Source organism: Mastigoproctus giganteus, chromosome 6, assembly GCF_048544385.1.
Source record: "Mastigoproctus giganteus isolate SK-2022 chromosome 6, ASM4854438v1, whole genome shotgun sequence".
NCBI classification, from domain to species: Eukaryota; Metazoa; Arthropoda; class Arachnida; order Uropygi; family Thelyphonidae; genus Mastigoproctus; species Mastigoproctus giganteus.
This window is the reverse complement of record NC_143580.1, coordinates 6595027-6614235: the sequence shown is the minus strand read 5'-3', so window position 1 is coordinate 6614235 and position 19209 is coordinate 6595027. Positions and strand designations below refer to the sequence as shown.

At 32.6% G+C, this 19209-nt stretch overlaps 1 protein-coding gene across 1 annotated transcript in view; it reads left to right on the top strand.

Annotated features, from left to right (window-relative positions):
* The window catches only part of LOC150083867 (leucine-rich PPR motif-containing protein, mitochondrial-like), a 314087-nt gene that overhangs the window by 36521 nt on the left and 258357 nt on the right, over window positions 1-19209 (top strand). The window contains exons 6-9 of the mRNA XM_090375475.1: window positions 1016-1102; window positions 3029-3067; window positions 8197-8389; window positions 14392-14583. Coding sequence (XP_090231601.1) covers window positions 1016-1102; window positions 3029-3067; window positions 8197-8389; window positions 14392-14583 — 511 coding nt within the window. The remainder of the gene's footprint in view (window positions 1-1015; window positions 1103-3028; window positions 3068-8196; window positions 8390-14391; window positions 14584-19209) is intronic.

Below are 19209 nucleotides of genomic sequence, written 5' to 3'. Positions count from 1 at the left end.
AACAATATCTGCCTTTGATGTTTTGACCAATACCTCAAATTCATCAAATTTATTTACCAAAACTCCTAGCATTGGTATACATGCAAGTATACATGCACCTGTTCCTATTCTTAGCTACTCTAACACAACCCATGTTTTTACCTTTACCACAATGACTCCCAGCAGTCTCTGAAGTACCCTGCATCTTGTTTTTCCAGGCTGCTGCTCATTCCAATAGAAGCAGTGCAAGAATCACTTTCACCTCTGCCAGTGGCTACTGTTAATCTATTAGTCCTTGTATCCCCCAAGCTAGCAGTTTTCCGATCCACCCAACACTGCCTCAATAGCATCAGCAAATATTCTTGCACCCTTTCTATTTGAGTGTATCCCATCCCTGTTGAATCAGTCTCGCCTGTTAACAAATATAGACCAGGCTGAAAAAAATTCTACTCCTTGAGCCTTGCACAATCTTTCCACGGCCGAATTGATCGACAAGGCTCTCATCATATACTCCCTCCTATCGTGTCTGGGCAGAATTTCAGACACTTTCAAATTCAGCCCTAATTCAAGGCTTTTTTTTTTTTCAAAAATGACCTGTACTTGTTAAGTAATTCTGCCGGTCTCCTACTCTTAATTATCATTAGTGCCAGCGTGTACAACAATATCACCTTTTGTGCCCTTAAAAGATGATATCCGCTCTACAACGTCATAAACCTTTGACCCTGGTAGACATACCCTGGTCCTGTTCCAAAGCTGCTGCATTGTGAAAGTTATTTACATGTTAATGCTCTTAAAGGGCATTAAAATGTTAAATATTATGTAATAATTAGTAGTTTTTTATAGGTAATTCATAACTTGATATTGCTAAGTTGAAAATTAATAAGCCATGCCTCCAAGTTTCATTTTATGTGAGTTTAGTTTATTAAAATTATATGTTTAAAACTAAATAATTAATATATTGCTGCATATTTTTGATTATATTATATGTAATTTTTAAAATTTAAAAATTAAAAAATTTTTTGCAATTTATTTTTAGTAAACTTTTGGAATTGATGAAAGAAAAAGAATTTTTCATTACTGAAGCAGTATTCAACTCTTTAATAACTGGACATGCTAGAAATAAGTAAGTCTTTTAAAAGGCCAAGAAAATATCTGCTTTTTAAGAAAATTTTTGAATTTTTTAGCTTTGCACATGTTTTAGAGTTTATATTAATTTCAGTTTTAACTTTTGATAGATTAACCTGGCTATAGTAGGCACATGAGTTTTGGTGATCACTACTTTTATGTAAAGCTTTTTTATGAAAAAATAAAGTGAAGCTACGTTCAGACTTTCATTACTTTTCAATAACAAAATGAGGATTGGCTGGTTAATGGAAAATTTTATATGTATTGAAATGGAACAAACTTCCATCTCTTGTTATAGACATTCATTGCTTAAATAAATTCAAGGAAGAACTAGACAAACTGTTGGAGGGAATGATAGGTGAAATGGGAGGTATTTTTTTTTTTTTTATTTATTTTATATATTTTTTTTATTTTTGCTGATGCTGTATAAGCTTGCTTTCTTGCATCATTTTCCACTGCTAATGCTAATGCTAATTGCTAAATAGCACTAAGTGTGTTACCAGCATCCTCTGTGATCACCGATGTAACTTTTTCTAAAAAATTTGTTTTTTGATTTAACTTAGAACTAATTTGACCTAGAAAAGTAAAGCTTTTTTGTGAATATTTTTGTGAGAATGACTCTCTTCATGATCATACATCACAAGATAAGTGCACAGTTAAAGACAACTAGATACTACAACACCATTCATTTCTGAAAAATACAGAAAAAAAAAAAAAAACCTCTGGATTCATTCTTTATTTGTAAAACTGGAAAATAGTGTAACTTTAGTAAACCTTACTTAACCTTACATTGTTTGACATATAATAAAAAAGTCTAATAAAATTATTGTCTCATTCTTCAGTTCCTTCAATCCAGTTTTTACTATGTACAAGTACATGATACATATCAATAAAATTTGGGTTCTCGTTTTAAGTGGATTCATTTTAAATGGAATTTTCTGGAACCAATTATCCTTGGATAATGAGGACCCCTGTATAACAAGATCCCAACTTCTCTTGTGATCTGGAAACTGATTCACTATATTGTCATTGTTGCAATGGCAGACATATTCTGGCTCTGTTTCACCCATCTGTAATTATTCATATCTGGAGCCTGAATCAAGGGGAACATCCCATTGGCATATCACTAGACAATTGATTCTCTGCCAAGTTTCCTGAATGCCAAGTTCAGGGTATGAGCTTACTTTCTCAGTAACTCAGTCTCTTCTATTAATCTGCTGTTTAGATTTCAGAATCTCAAATTCCTTTGACAAGTACACAGAAAGATGTATCAATTATATTATTATTACCTGTGAATGCCCTTGTAATACATAACATTGCCAGTATGAGCAATAAGGCTCTGACTCACAAGGGAATTTCCTGCAATATTTTCATTCTGAGTCAAGAAGTCTTGTACCATGACTTCATACATTTAGAAGCTTCCATATTAACCATAGTTATAGGTAAGAAATATATAACATTAAATTTACAAAATACTTATATAAATTTTTACTTATTACTAGGTACTCTTTGAAATATCGTATGCTATAAAATTAAAATTTAGACTATTAAAACAAACTTGACTATTGTAGATTACAAACTTTCTCTAAAGTTATTATTACCTACTACTATTTAGTTTAGATGACATTATATACAGTTGTCAAACTGTCTAAAATGTTATCTAAAATAAAATAATTCTTGGATCTAAGTATAATTAAATAATTCTTGATCTTCAGTAAAAATTCCAACAATTCACATCTATATGAAATCAAGCAACTACTAAACTTAATATAATCCTATCTATATTCCAGACCACATTTGATTGCTATTGCCCTCATCCAAATTAGAAAACTCTGATATCAGCATTTCATTATATAATTTTATTTCCCTATTGAACATTATAGAGATAGTGGGATTAAAGCAGTGTTTTTTTTTTCTTTTTTAGTGACATGGAAAGTGCCAAAAAAGTTCTTGATATTATGAGGTAAGTGCAGTCTATAAATAATTTCTTTATTCATGTATCTTATCTGCATTAAAAAGTTGTACTTTCTGAATAACAAATAATTTTTAGGTAATCACTAATTCATATAATTTATTTATTTTTTTAAATATTAACTGTCATTTGCATTAAAGTACAAAAGTAACACTCATTGGGTTCTGGTGTTAAATATTTAACGTTCTTAAATATTTAACAACAGAACTTAAATATTTAAGTTCCGCTGTTAAATTGAAAGGTGTGTTGCCTATCAGGCAGCACACCTTTCAAAAGCACTATATGGAGAACTGATGGTGATATTAATTGCTTGAGCCAGTGGTGCTATGGTGGTTTCTCTCACAAGTCCTTCAATTGCTGTAGTATTTTCTGGTATCCCAACATGATTTGCTTGTCCATGTGAAGAATATTTATTCTAGGCTTGCCATTCTGGGATAAATTTTAGCCAGTTATTTCATCTACATTCAGAAAAACAAATTACAGATTATATTTCAATCTTAACAAACAGATATTGAACTCTTAGTTGTCTACCTATGTCCACATGAATATTAAGGCTTCCCACAATAATACTAGCTTGTTTATGCTTCCAGAATTCAGTATCACATTTTGTTGTCACTTTGATTTATTGGATTAGACATATTAATTTTAGTGAATTTAGACATTCTTTATGAATCAGAAAAGAAATATTCATTTCTACAAAGTCTGGATTATGTACTAAGTGTTCCATTAATTCTCATCCATTAATTCTTGATGTTGAAGTCATACTCATATTTTGTCACCTTTGTATGCGATGTGACATTGTGTTACAAGATTTTTTTCCCTACAGGAGATAAACGCCATTCACTTGGCTGTGTTTGAGTCCCTTCGATGACTGGAAGAATTTCTAAGGGAATATTCAACTGAGGCTGTAGTTAGCCAATTTCAGGTGGATGGAGTAGGGTCTTCCCACTATGTGAGTTATTTTGGGTTTTACAGTCTGCAACTTGTGAAATCAGCCTATAAACATACTTGTACAGACATAATATACACAACAATGCAATGTGGTCTAAATCGCTGATGCACCTAAAACCAAACAACTACCTTCTGTTAAAACACATTGCAATTGATTGAGCGTGTAGTACTACATTGCAATTGATTGAGCGTGTAGTACTACATTGCAATACTATTGAGCATTCACAAGTTTCACAATATGGTGTGGTGTCTGTGCTACCATCAAATTGTATTGGGTGTATGGCTCTTGAATTTCTTGATAGGTGAGCAGGTGCATACTTTGATGAAGATTCTTATGGTGAATCTAGGTTTCATTGCTCTGCTGATCCAAGTCAGGAAATGAATGTTTTCATTTCTTGCACTGGATCAGTGGGTATATATGAGCAGATGCTCTAAGGATGATCTTATGGGATTGTCTATAAGTCTTGAGCTGGTACTCAGATTACACTGATCTTCTTAGATGGTATTTACTATTTTCACTACTTTGCTGTACATCCCAGTATGACTGTTATTATGTACTTTTAAATCATGCTTTTCCCTAATAGTATTAATGATATTCTGGTACTTTTTAAACATTTGTAGATAGTGGCAGACATTTCGAAATTTTTTTCTGGGTTTTTAGCAGCTGCTTGGTAATAAATCTGGAGTAAACATAATGTCAGTGAACAAAATGCTGCAGCTGGTTCACACTTTGTTTCTTCTAGCACTACTGGGGACTAACTGTGCCTTTGTTTCCAGGTTATAGCCCAGAAATAAAGGCCCATTCCTCTAGATGAAGATTCCATCTTTTCCAAGGCCCAAAAAAAAAAAAAACAAGACAGTCTTGATTGAATGTGAGGATCATACTTACACAGGACATTATTCCTTAATTTGCCTCTTATGGTAAAACAGGAACAAGGAATAGTATAAAATAGTTCTATGGTGATTGTGCAGTGCTGTTCAGAAAAGACAACTGAAAAGTTGGCTTTATTGGATTGATGCTTGTACTATGATGATGCTTTTACACACATAGTGCTATCCATTCAAGAATTTCTTGTGAAGCACTTTGTCACTGTTGTTCCCCATTTGCTATACTCCTGAATTTAGTTCGCTGTGGTTTTTTTTTTGTGTGTGTGTTTCCCAAGTAAAGTCTTTAACGATCATGGATTTGCAACGACTGAGAATATTATTCAGAACATGACATAGGAATCATTAGAAATTCCAAAAGAAGTCTATCAGGAATGCTGTGCCAGGAGTTACAGAAGCATTGGAATCAGTCTATAGTGTCAAGGAGACTATTTTATAGGCCAGTAAGCTTCATTATTTCCTAAATATTAGATTAGTCCTTGAACTCTTTCATCATACTTCGTATTGCAGGCTCCGAGAACATTCTACAAGAAAAGTTCCTGATACGCTTGTGCAGCTTTTTTTCTTTTTTTTTTTTAAGCTGAATGTGAGTGCATCAATCCATTTGGATTGTTAATGAGATTGTCATTTAACTCTGGGATGATCCCTCTAGACAGGAGAAGCTTTGATGTCTCCCCAATCCAAAAAGTAAGTGTGAAAGATGCATTGGACAACTATAGAACAGTGAGTTTGACTTAAGTGGTTATCATCATGCTCTCTGTGGTTAAGGATACAATATAGAATCGTCTTAATAAGAACAGTAACCCTAATAAACCACAGCATGGATTTGTAAGGGAAATTCTTGTCAGCCAATCTTGTTAATTATTACAACAAAACTATAAAACATTTAAATGCCCAAAGCATCCAAATCATTTTGACATCAGGATGTTTGGAGCATCTAAATGCTTCAACAATGTTTATCTTGACAAGACTTTAGTAAAGTGTTTGATGCAATTCCTTTTGAAATGGTATTATATTAAATGGAGCAAATTGGGTTTGAATGCTATTATATTAACTGGAACAAAAAGTTCTGATTAATTACAAGAAGCAGGCTTTGTTGTTCCAGATTGCAGATATGATCCAAAAAACATTAGCATTAGCAAGGGCATATGATGCAAGAAAGCAAGCTTATATAGCATCAACCAAAAAAAACAAAAAAACAAAAAAACACACACACCCTTCTCGTTTCACCCATCCACTCACTCCAAATGTTTTTCTAGTTCTGCCTTGAATCTGTTTAAGCTATCAACTTCTACAACGACAGATGGAAGTTTGTTTTGGCAATTAACCACCTGCTGGCTAAAGGCAAACTTGTGCACATCTATCCTACAACTGTCTTTCCTCAATTTGAATTTATGCCCTCTCAGCAGGAGCGGATTAAGGTCGGTTGAGGCCCCGGGCGCAGAAGAAAATATTGGGCCCCTTAAAAAAAAGAGAGGGACAGGGAAAATAAAAATACATGTTAACCATTTTTTTAAATAAGTAAAAAATATTATGTACTATTAATGTTTTATTTCCAATAAAATTTGAATATAATATATCTATAATATAATTAATAATAACTTAATAATAATCACAAAGTTTTGAACTAATAGTTGAACATATTAGTTTAACTATTAGTTGAACTAATAGGTTCAACTAATTTGTTGGGGTTTTGCGTGGGCCCTTCAGAAGTCGGGGCCCCGGGGGGGGTGCGCCCGATGCGCCCGCCGTTAAATCCGCCTCTGCCTCTCAGGTGATTATTCTGAGCAAGAGGAAGAATCCCATCAGCATTGAGCATGCTCAAACCATTCAAAGCTTTATACACCTCAATCAGATCACCTCGCAGGTGCCTAGTCTCCAGACACTGTAATGTGCAAAACTTAAGCCTTTCATTGTAAGAGCAACCCTTTGTTCCATTCACTAATCTTGTTGCCCTTCTCTGTACTTGTTCCAGAGAAGGCAACAAGATTAGTGAATGGAAAAAGGGTTGCCCTTATGAAGAAAGGCTTAAATTTTGCAAATTACAGTGTGTGGCAAACATGGAAAATAGAAGTTTAATACTTCTAAATGTAAGGGTTTGTTTCTAGGGAACTGAAATTCAGGAGTTATATAAGTAATGGGAAGACGAGTTAAAAGTGGTTTGGGATGAAGAAAACTTAAGGTCATTTTGAAATCACATATGAAATTTACTATGAAAAGTCCATATTCCTGCATCGTTTATCTATTCTAATACTAATACTGTTTGCAAAGCTAGGGCCTTCAACTGTGAGGATGGACTATTATCTTCCTAGCTTGACTGAATCTCCAACATATTTTTCTCCATTGTTTTATCTCCTGTCCTCTGCCTATTCTTTGTTTCTTCCACTATCGGCGCCTCCGTAGCCAGGTGGGAAGGAGCAGCAGTGCGTAGCACACGCTTCTTGATTAGACCAGAGTTCGAGCCCGTCACCACCAAATACGAAGATACGGAAAGGTCAGGGAATGACCACCGCATATCCCGGAGCAATATGGCCTTAGTTGCTAATGCTCCTAAAACACCAAATAACAACAACAACAACAACTTCTTCCACTATCACACTTATGGCTATTGGATTAAGAGGTTAGATGGGATTTGTAGTTTTAAAATACATATATAGTTATAGTTATTACCCAGTTTATTAACAAAAAAAAATTATAATAAAATATAATAAGATAAAACCAGTAGCTTTCGGGACGTGTGTCCCTTTGTCAACTGACAAGTTAATACAAATTTTGAATACAATACAACGAGCAAAGTGGCACGTTAATCATGCGTCATTGTTGTTGCACGGACGTGTGCTGCTTCTACGCCACTATGTCCGTGCAACAATAATGACGCATGATTAACGTGCCACTTTGCTCGTTGTATTGTATTCAAAATTTGTATTAACTTGTCAGTTGACAAAGGGACACGCGTCCCGAAAGCTACTGGTTTTATCTTATTATATTTTATTATAATTTGTTTTTGTTAATAAACTGGGTAATAACTATAACTATATATGTATTTGTGAACTATGGACCCCAGTACTCCAGGCCCATTCGTTACCATTTGTAGTTTTCTTATTCCTCTCTTTTCTCACCTAATATATGCTGACATATATTCTAATACTGATATTCAATATAATGTTCAATTTAATGGAGCTACAATCAAGAACTTATTTTTCTTCACTTTACCAATATATATATATATATATATATGAATTACATATTTTTTAATAACAGTCTGTTTTTTTTTTTTTTTATAGGGATTCTCTCCTTGAGCCATCTTCAGATACTTATTCAACTTTGATTTGTGCTTATGCAGAGAAAGGTGAAATCGAATCTGTGCGGCATTATATTGTTGAGGCAGAACAGAAAGAAGCATTTCTACAAAATAAAGATTATCTGGATATTATATTTTCTTTTGCTGTTAATGGGTATAATCAGTATGTTGATGAAGTAAGTTAATTCTTTCATTATGGAACTATACATATTCTGGTAATGTCTGTAGGCCATCTGAATAGTGGTGTGCTGGTCGAGGGTAATAGTCGAAGTCATGTTTGAAAGACTGAATATTTATGTAGTGTTACTTGGCTTACTGTCCCATCTTTTGTTTCCCTTAGTTCTTAACTCATATAATTAAGCATATTTGAACTAATGGAACAGACTCACTTGGTCAAATTGAAATATATATGATCCAAAATAATTCTATGAACATATTCATTTCCAGTCTCAGTAACATGCTCATAATGTTAACCATTACAGGCATGTTACTACTCGTGTGTACCATTTTTAATTTTTTTTTTTTTTTTTAATTTTGCAGTAAAGATTAATATATTTTTCTCAATAATTTTCCAAACCTCACTTGCTATTTCTGAAACACTTTACATGACATTTCTAATTTTTTTTCATATACTTGTTAAGAGGTCAGTTTATTAAGGTTATCAGTTTTTTAATCATTTAATCAGCTAAGTGGCCAGGTAATTTTAGCAGTCCCTATTTTCATACGTCAGATCCGTTATCTATAACAGATTAAAAAGAATTATAGTAAAATCTGATTATAATTGAATTGAACTTCAAAATAACACTTACAGAAATTTATAGTGGCAGTAGTTTTTGTTGTTTAGGGATTAAATGTAAATTGTCATTTAATTAATGTTTATGCTTTTTGTTTTTTTTCAGCATGCCATGCTGTGCACTGTGCATGCACTTTTCACTGTAATAATAGTGAACTCATGTAAGGCTGCCTTTCTTATCAGTTTATATTTTTTAGCAAATAAAATATAAAAATTAAAATCACAATAAAATAGTTGTAATGCAAGTAGAGCTGCTGCAATTCACGAGGCAGTGACTTTTGGTGTAAAAGGCAGACCTTAAATTTGGTATACCTTTTCTATTTTTCACCTTTTTTTTTTTTTTTTTCAAAGAAATATGTTTTCTCAAAGTTGAATCTGATGTGGTTGCCATAATGCTTGGATGCAGCCCTGAACATTAGTATATTTTTCCACTCTTGCTATTATACTTATCAGTAAGTAAAGTTCTGTGTTCTTGTATTCGTTAAATTTAGCAGTTTCATTATAACAAACTTTCAGTTTAATTTACCAGAAACTTTTGGTCTAATACAGGGATGACAGGCCATTGTCACACTTGAGACAAGTGGCATGCGTAGGAAAATATACAGGCACGTGTCTACCTGGAAATAGTTTATTCCATAAAAAAGTGCTTTTTATTTGAAAACAAATTTGTTCATCAGCCACATCTAATGGTGAAAATGAAAACCATAAGTACATTAGTAAAAACTTTCAAGTAATAGTAAATAGTACTTTTTATAGTAACTCTTAAAGATTTCTTACCAATTTTGGTAATTTTTTTCCCTCAATGGCTTGCAAAAATTGTTATCTTTTTATAGTTGGGAAAGGATGTTACCTGGTTGTTTTCCATTAAGATTATTACTATATTTAATATGACTCATATACCACGTGAAATTAATAATATAGTTTATTAAGCTATTCGCCTAAACTACTATACATTAAGGTGACATTTCAGGCATCTTACCAATACCCAATACTCCCAGAAAGCTGATGTTGGTCATCATCATCATCAGCCATTTTCAATCCACTGCAGGATGAAGGCCTCTCCAGCAACTTTCCAGTTCCTTCTGTTTTGAGCACTGGCCATCCATTTACTACTCAAAAACTCATGAATTTCATCTATCCATCTCCGCCTTTGTCTTCCAGGTTTTCTTCTAGCTCCTCTTGGGTACCATTCTGTTATTTTCTTAGTCCATCTGTCATCATGTCTTCGAGCTATGTGTCCTGCCCAAGACCATTTTAGTTCTTTAGTTTTGATAAGAATGTCCTTTACTTGAGTTTGCTGCCTAATCCATGTGTTTCTCTTCTTATCTAACAGTCTGATTCCCAATATAATTCGTTCCATTCTTCGCTGTGTAGTTCTTAGCTTCTCTTCCATTCTTTTGGTGAGTGCCCAAGTTTCACTTCCATAAGTCATGGTGGGGAGTATACATTGATTCATTATTTTACGTTTCAGACAAACTGGGATATTGCTCTTCAGTATGTGACTATATTTCCTGAATGCTATCCATCCAAAATTTATTCTGGTAAGATGTTGGTAAGATGTATGAAACGTCATCTTAATGAATAGTAGTTTAGGCGAATAGCTTAATAAACTATATTATTAATTTCATGTGGTATATGACTCATATTAAATATAGAAATAATCTTAATGTTATCTTTTTATTATTTATTTGTTATTTATTTATTTGTTGTTATCCTTTTATTAGCATGCAAAAATTGCTGTATTTTTTGTGTACCCATTGCATGGAAATGTTAGTTATTTTATATGGCATGCTAAAATTTTTATATTTTTGTTTTAGCTTGTTTTTGGCATACAGTGAGGTGAAGGCTTGCTTTCACTCATCTATTTGCTGTGAAAGCGCATTATGTGTATTTCTACCTATACTGTAATAAAAATTATTTATTTAAAATGTAGAGGGGGAATATATATGTTTGAGAGACCATGACTCATCAAAACAATAAAAAAAGCATAGTAGTCAACTTAAAGAAATTCGTGCTACATTAACAAATATGGATGGAGCAAACAGCTTTAATTGTTCTAATTTTCTATTAAAATAAGAAATAATCTTAACCATTCATCTTAATACTATTGATCATTTCCTTACAAACTTCTCCTTTCTTTCCCAAACTACACAGTAATAGAAATAAAACAGTAGAGAAAGTGAGGGGTTTGGGGATTTATGATCTATGCCGATAAAGTTCTCTATGCAGTGCTGGCAAGGATGATTCCTTGCTATTATGTCATGGTGTTTTATTAATTATTTATTGAACAATTGTTTATAGGGATAAGGAAGATATAATTCTACTGCAAAAGGCAGTTGTGAGACTGAACTTGAAATACTGGGTCCAGATTTGGGGATCATACCTTGAAAAGGTCCATAAACATATGGCCACCCATTATAAATCTCACTCGATACACTGTATCTGGTCAGATTTATAATGGGTGGCCATATGACAAGAGACTTTGAATGTGTAGGCTTCAGAGCTTGGTAATTTGGAGAAGGATGCAATTGATATTTATAAGGATCTGAGAGAGGACAGTAAAATGAATGAAGGTGGAATGAAATTTTCAGTATTAAATGACATCAGAATCAGATTGCATAAATTCAAAGTAAGGGAAGGAAAAAAAAAATGAAGCTTCATATTTGGGTCATTCAAGAACTAACTCATCTATCCCTGTATATGTCTATAAATTGTGTATGCGTCCACACGTGTGTGTGTTCTCAGGTCAATTTGCCTCTTTTGCTGGATTAAAAAACCTGACTTTCTGACTTTCCCTTAATTGCTATTATGCCTGACTGACTGAGGGACAGAGTGAAAAAAAAAGCCCATAAAAGTTGTCATTGACAAGATTCAAACCTGGTGTGGGAGGACAGTAATTATAACTTTAGTACCATAATGGAATTCATGGGTGAGGCAAATGAGAAGAATGAAGATTATAATTTTGACCAACTGAAATTGATTACTGTTAACCATTTAAAAAAGTTAATGCTTCAATTCGAATATTACTTTCCCTTAAACTAAGACCCAAGAGAAGGTTTTTTATGGATTTTGGATCCATTTGATTTCACTGGTTCAACAGATATCTATCTACAAATTAAGAGGATATGTTGGCTGATATTTTCCCAGATGTTGCGTTGAGGATATTGAAAAATAATTCATCACTTGACAAGTTTTTGATAAAAGTCCGCAGTGAATACGAACTTTTGGGTGATAATTCAATGAGAGTTCTACACCCTTTTCACACAACATACTTGTGTGAAAGTGGATTCTCGGCAGTCACTGCAACCAAGACCAAATCCCAAAATAGATTGAACTTGATACCAACACTTAAGATTTTCGTTAACAAATCTTACTCCAGACATTGATAAAATATGCAGTGACATGCAAGCTCATCTGTCACATTAAGATTCATGCAGTGCTAATGTGTAGTGTTATTAAAATGAAATATGTTACATCTTGAATGTTATGATGCATAATTAAATTATTTAAACATTTTAATGGCTTGTTGTTTTATTTTGTCTGCCCATTTATTTTCCAGATATTTTCCTAGTGATTTCACATAAAAAAAATATATTGTTTAGGGTTCTGTGATCTGAAAAGTTTAAGAAATACTGTGTTTGAACACATATGACAACACCATTATGATTATTAATATTGATAAATTTGTTGTGTAACTAGATGTATTTCTAGAGCTGTTTCTCTATTCAACAAAAGTAAAGTATTGTTGTTTATGTATGGAAAATGCCTAGGGAGGAGGGAATGACCAGGCATTCAGAGCACCTGGTTTATACAAAAAGGACTGTGATGAAGGGGACTGAATCTTCTCATTTAAAATAATGAAAAGTGATTTCCTTGTCCTCTTGGCTATTTATATCCAAGTGAGAATAAAATAGCATTTCTTTAAAATCAGAATTATCTTTTAGGGTAATAGTGTCCCATTCCTGGCTTTTTTCGTTATCTGTAGTGATTAAACCATTGTAATTGTGTTTCTTAACGTCCTTCCTGTAGAAAATTGAATTTTCCATTTATCAAAAAGAATTGCAACTCTCTGAGTCTATGACTCTATGCAATAAAAGATGTATCATTTATATATTAATTTGAGATGACCGCTTGCTATGCTGCCTAATATTTTCATTATTTTGTTCATTTTTCCTGTAGATTTGATTAGTTCTTAGCGACATGCTTATTATGTTAATTCTTAATACTTATTTACCATACTTATTTAATACTTATTTACTTAATACAGTCCATTCCGGTTATTTGGGACACATCGGGACTAGTGCATTTTGGCCCGATTAAGTGGCTGCCCCAATTATCTGAAGTTTCACATAAATAGTTAAAAATACAATGTATCCCCCCCTTTACAATTGGTTCACTGTACAATCAAATCATGTTACTACGAACTCAACATAGTAAAGTACTGTTCACTATACAATGTGCAGTAAGCGCCGGTCGTTGTGATCACATTTGTGAATTGAATTTTAATTCTATTAAACAGCAATTCTAATTAGCGAAAATAGGAGGAATATTATCCACAGGCTATAAAACCAAAGATATATTAAGCACAAATTTACCTTTTATTACCTTACAAATTAAAAAAATTAAATGATACGTGAAAATTGGAAGAATATACGTGATAATCAGAATAATTAATACGTACTGTAATATGTACATATGAACTAGTTGACATTTCTATTCACTGACATTTGTGAGTGGGGGTTAAAATTTAAAACAGTAAAAAGATAAGCAATCAATAACAAAGAACACGGCACACACAAATTTCAAGTAACACAATACGTGCAAGTGAGAACGGAGGAATGAGTTACAAAGCTTTAAAAATAGGAATGAAGAGAAGATTCAGAAAATAAATTTTTTTTATATCATTGAAGATTTCATGGAAGTGTACACACATTTCACCATAATAACCCACAGAATTCCAGCTGTCGGTATTATCGCAAATTCAATAAGATCGAGTTTACTGTCCGTTTATGATAGATTTCACTAACAGAAAAGCCCAATAAACAGGTGACTGCTAATTGTTTTTATTGTTTTATGGTTGTGACCTCCAGAATTTCGACCGAACCACGTGGTACCATCGGAGACAATCGTAGGGTAATCTCCAGTGATGCGGTCTCCTGTACCGATTAAACGGCATGCTGTCCCAATTAAGCAAAGTAAACCCTGGCTATTTTCTCGATTGGTTTCTGTTTTTTAAGATTTGCCCCAAATAAACGGCTGCCCCGATTAACCGGTGGCCCAAATAACCGGAATCCACTGTACTTAATACTTATAGTACCATATTTATTTTATGTTAAAATAAAATTTTATTTCAAGAGACGTAATATTGGTTTCATTTTCTTTTAGATTATTGACCATCTGAAGGTATCACCTGGATTTACTAGGGAATGTATCAATACTATTTTAGAATTGGTGATCAGAGATCAAGATGATGTAGGCTACAAACTTTTGAAAAAAATGCCTAAAACTGTTTCTCCTAATAGTATTCCATTTCCTTCTGGAATATTTTTCATTAGAGGTTTGGTTCAAAATGAAAAGGTATGTGTCATTGTTGACATGTCATTTCAACTAAATATTTATTTTCTAAAAATTTATTATTAATTAAACTAAAATGTAAATGTTTTTTCTGATAGTATCTTTTGGTAAATTTAATGGATTGGACATTGTTAGAGTAGATGCGTGTGTTAAGTGGATACATTTATTTTTATTTATTATTTTTTTTAATTGTTGATGCTCTATAAGCTTTGTTTCTTTGCATAATTTTGGCATTAGTAACACTAATAAGTGATGCTGTAACATTTGAAATTGCTGTAATCCATTTTAAACTAACTCGTAGTTATTATAAAAATAATATTCATCCTGCTACAACAGTTACATTACCCATATTATTTTGTTGTACTGCATATTGCAAACAATATGCAGGATGTTTGAAAAGTTTGTGGCCTGAATATAAAAAGGGTAGTGGTATAGTGTTAAAAATTTCTGTACTTAATCTATAACACTTCAAATAGTAACCCACCAAGCTTCGATTGCAGTTTCAATGATGTCTTTTTTTAATTATAGGTCCTGAAGTCAATAAAGTTGTGCAAATGAGGACAAAATCGGTCACCATGCAGGCATCCAGTATTTGGGTTAAAAGAGACTCACACAAAAGCCAGTTCATGAGGCTATGGTTACAACATTAAGGAAGGGTGTCCATTCTTATTCCAGAATTTAAATAAGGGAAGGAGAGCCTTGAAGATGACCACACTGTGGAAGACCTGCAATGTCCATCACTCTATAAGTTGACAGTGTACATAATCAGGGAATGATTGATCACGGGTGACAGTTCGGTATGTTGCCATCATCTTGGGTATCATTTGAACTGTGTTCCATATAATAACAGTGGCTTTTGCTATGAAAAAGGTGTCAGCATGATGAGTCCCAAATTTGTTAAGTAGATCAAAAATGCACAATAGTTGTTAAGTGAACATTTGCATCTTTTTCAAGCAGACCTTGCAAATTTCCTTGCAAAGATTGAGTCCAATGCAGCTTCTGGAAATATTCCTAATAAACTTCTTTTGGAATTCCTAATGGTTCCTGTTTTTCATTCTGAATAATTTTTTTGGCCATTGCAAATCCTGACTTTTCTAGGGGTCTTTAAGCTTAGGGAGAGGAAACAGGGAACTAAATTCAATGCATATGGCAGATTGGGATAACAGTGATGATATTCTTTGAAAGAAATTCTTGAATGAACAGTAGCAGGTGTTTGTGGGCATTATCACAATGTAAATGCCAGTTCCCTGAAGTGAACTTCTCCATCTATTTTCTTCGAACAGCATTATTCAATTGCTGTGTAGAACATTGTTTTCATAGAATTCTGTGGACATATTCATAATAAACAATGTCAAAGTCAAAATATATGATAAGCACATCTTCACATTTTATTTTGATTATCTTGCTTTGTTAGTCCTTGGAGAAGTTGGAGCCTTCCATTGAGAGCCTTTGTTTCCAGATCATAGCCATACCTACAGTTCATTAACGGTAACTTGTCACTCTCTGGGGATGTGTAGCATAAACTTGGGCTGAAATGCATTGCATTCTTCCCAAATCTGGTGTTAAAATTGATTGAGTCCTATAAGAAATACCATTTTCACTAACAACTTAGATAGTTAAATGTCAGTCACTTCTGATCAGATCATAAACACGAGCAGTTGGATCATTGTCTTTTGAAGTTGAAGGGTGGATAGAGTGAATTGCACCATCTATGAACAAATAGCCCTTTTTAAAGTTTAAAAACCACCGAAAAAGTCTGCAATACATATCTCTTCTCTGGAATCAATTTTAACATTTAATGGGTTTTTATTGCACTTTTATCTAATTAAAATTTGATACAAATTTGTTGTTCACTCATTTTAAAATGTGATGAAATACATAAAACACCATCTCATCACCACTTTAATTGAGACTGCAAATAAATTGATGATACTTGTGTTGTAGGTCTAGAATGTATCTCCAAACATATCGGAATAAGTTGCAACACATTTCATCAACTTGCTGTGATGCCACAATTTCAAGATTCAAAGTAAATCCCCAACTTTTTGATCGCACCTCATATATTATTAATGAAATTTATCAAATAATAAAATTTTTGTGCTTATTGGAGGATTCGAAATATTACTTTGTGTTAATTTTTATAAAATGAAAATCATTATGTAGGAGCTATATTTTTTATTTTTGTTTTGTTATAAAACTTCTTTATTTTTAAGCATTTATATTTTTCTTTAAAAAATTGCACTAAAAAAAGGCCAAAAACTATATGAACTGAAATCAAAGATTAGTAAAAAATATCAATAACTTTTTTTTTGTACTGTACATATAAATTATGCATATATTCATAATACAGCCAGATTAACTTTTGCTCTGTTATTATAGCAGCTCAATAAACTGATAAGTAATGAAATATTTAGATATATATGTAAATTAAGCTCAATTAATTAATATACTTAATTAATTAAGCTTCTCATATTCATATTAAAGAATATAAGGAGTGAGAAGTAAGAAGCCTTTCTGCATACTTATTCTTAATATAGTAAAGCAAACATCAGTAACTGCAACACATTTGCTAACTCACGTGTTGCTTGACCAAAGCAATATTAAACTAAATTAAGGATAAGTATGCAGAAAGGCCAAGCCATCCTTTGAATACAAAGAAAAAACAGTACATAATGACAGCAACAAAAGAAGATTGGGGGGGGGGATAAAGGGATAAATTAAGAATAAGGGTGTTGTAGATTCATAAATTAATTTAAAAATTACAGCCTATTAGAACAAAATTAATTTAAAAATTACAGCCTATTAGAACAAAATTAATTTAAAAATTACAGCCTATTAGAACAAAATTAATTTAAAAATTAATTACAGCCAATTAAAACAAATTAGTGGTTCCCCCATGTATAGTACCGTAGTATTAAGAGGCTTGATATAACACATCTCCTCATATCATGGTTCTGGATATACCATGGGTATGATTATGTCCCCCTTAATAAATTATGAAAAAAAAAAGTAATGCATTCAAGGGACTAGCAATTCCATATTGGAAACTGGAACAAAACTAAATTGTTCTGTGGAAAACTATATAAAGGGGAAAAATGTAGATTTCAAAGTTTTATTACTATTGGATAACGTGCCAGGCCATCTGAAAGATTTAAGTCATCCAAAATGTTGAAGTAATGTTCCTACCATGTAATATAACTTCTTTAATTCAGCCATTAGATCAAAGCATTATATCTACCTTTAAAACTCATTACATCAAAAAATTGTTGCAATGGATTTTGGAAAAAATTGATTCTGAATCTATTGAAGTGATGGAGGCAAGGAAACATTTTTTCAGTTGTGGACTATATCGGAATCATAGCTTTATCACTCAAAGAAGTAAAACTGTCAACATTAAGTGCATGTTGACAAAATGTATTGCCAGAGTCAGTTCATTCAAGAAATATGGCTGAACCGGAAGAAAACAGAATCGGTGTGATAGTAGAACTTGTTAAGTTGGTAGGAGGAGAAGGTTTTGATGATATGACTACTGAACACGTTCAAGAATTACTGGTAGAAAAAGTGGCTGGCAAAGTGGATTTGGTTGAAATAGTATTGGAAGTAAACCAAATCAGTTCAGAGGATGATAGTGCAGATGAAAATTCTGAAGTTCCAAATTTTACACTAAAAAGCATACAGGAAGGCATAAACTTAGCCGAGCATTAAAATCTTATATTTTGAATGCAGATCCTTTTAGTGAAAGGAACACAAAATTCAAAAGGGAGCTTCAAAAATGCTTTGCATCATATCATGCAATTTACAAAGATCTATTAAGCAAAAGCAAACAATCCCAGAATACTGATTTTTTAAAGAGAGCAGAAGATATATGAAATCAAGATGTCGCAGAAGAAAGTTCAAAAGTTGAAAATATTCTGCAACAGAGAAAAACATTCTAGTTTTATTGTGCTTAGCAGCTATAAAGAGGAAGAAAATGAAATGAACTACATCATCTGACATGTATATATTACAGTTTGTAAGACATCTGTTCGGTTATTACTATTTTTAATAAAAATTAAGTTTACGATAGTTATAATAAAACTATGTATTTTTGTTAGCTTTTGGAACGTAATCCCTCTTTTTGTACTGGTTCTTAGTCCCATATAAACATGGTTTCGCACTACACGAGATTTTATAGGAATCTAACTACCATGTTATATGAGGGTTACCTGTACATATTTCTAGTAGATATGAGTATATATAATACTTGCATCTACTGTACATCCTACTACCATATTTCCAAGGAAAATTAGCTAAAAATTGGCTATATATTCTTTTCAGTTTCATTCAATTTTTGTAAACAACAAGACTCATTTAACTTCACTTTGGCACTATGATAGGCCAGATAGTTTAGTTTTCTTAAAACATGGTAAATTCTATGACATCAGAAATAAATAAATACACAGCAAAATTAGTAAATCAGTAGGGCTGAAGTAATGGCCACTCAAAGAAAAAAATATGCGGTTGAAGAAAAGTTAAAGATTATTGAAAGAGTTAACAGTGGCAAAACAAAATGCAGTATATTTTGTGAGTGTGGAATGCCAAAAGGAAAAATCTGTGGTTGGATGAATGAGGAAGAAAAATTATGTTCAT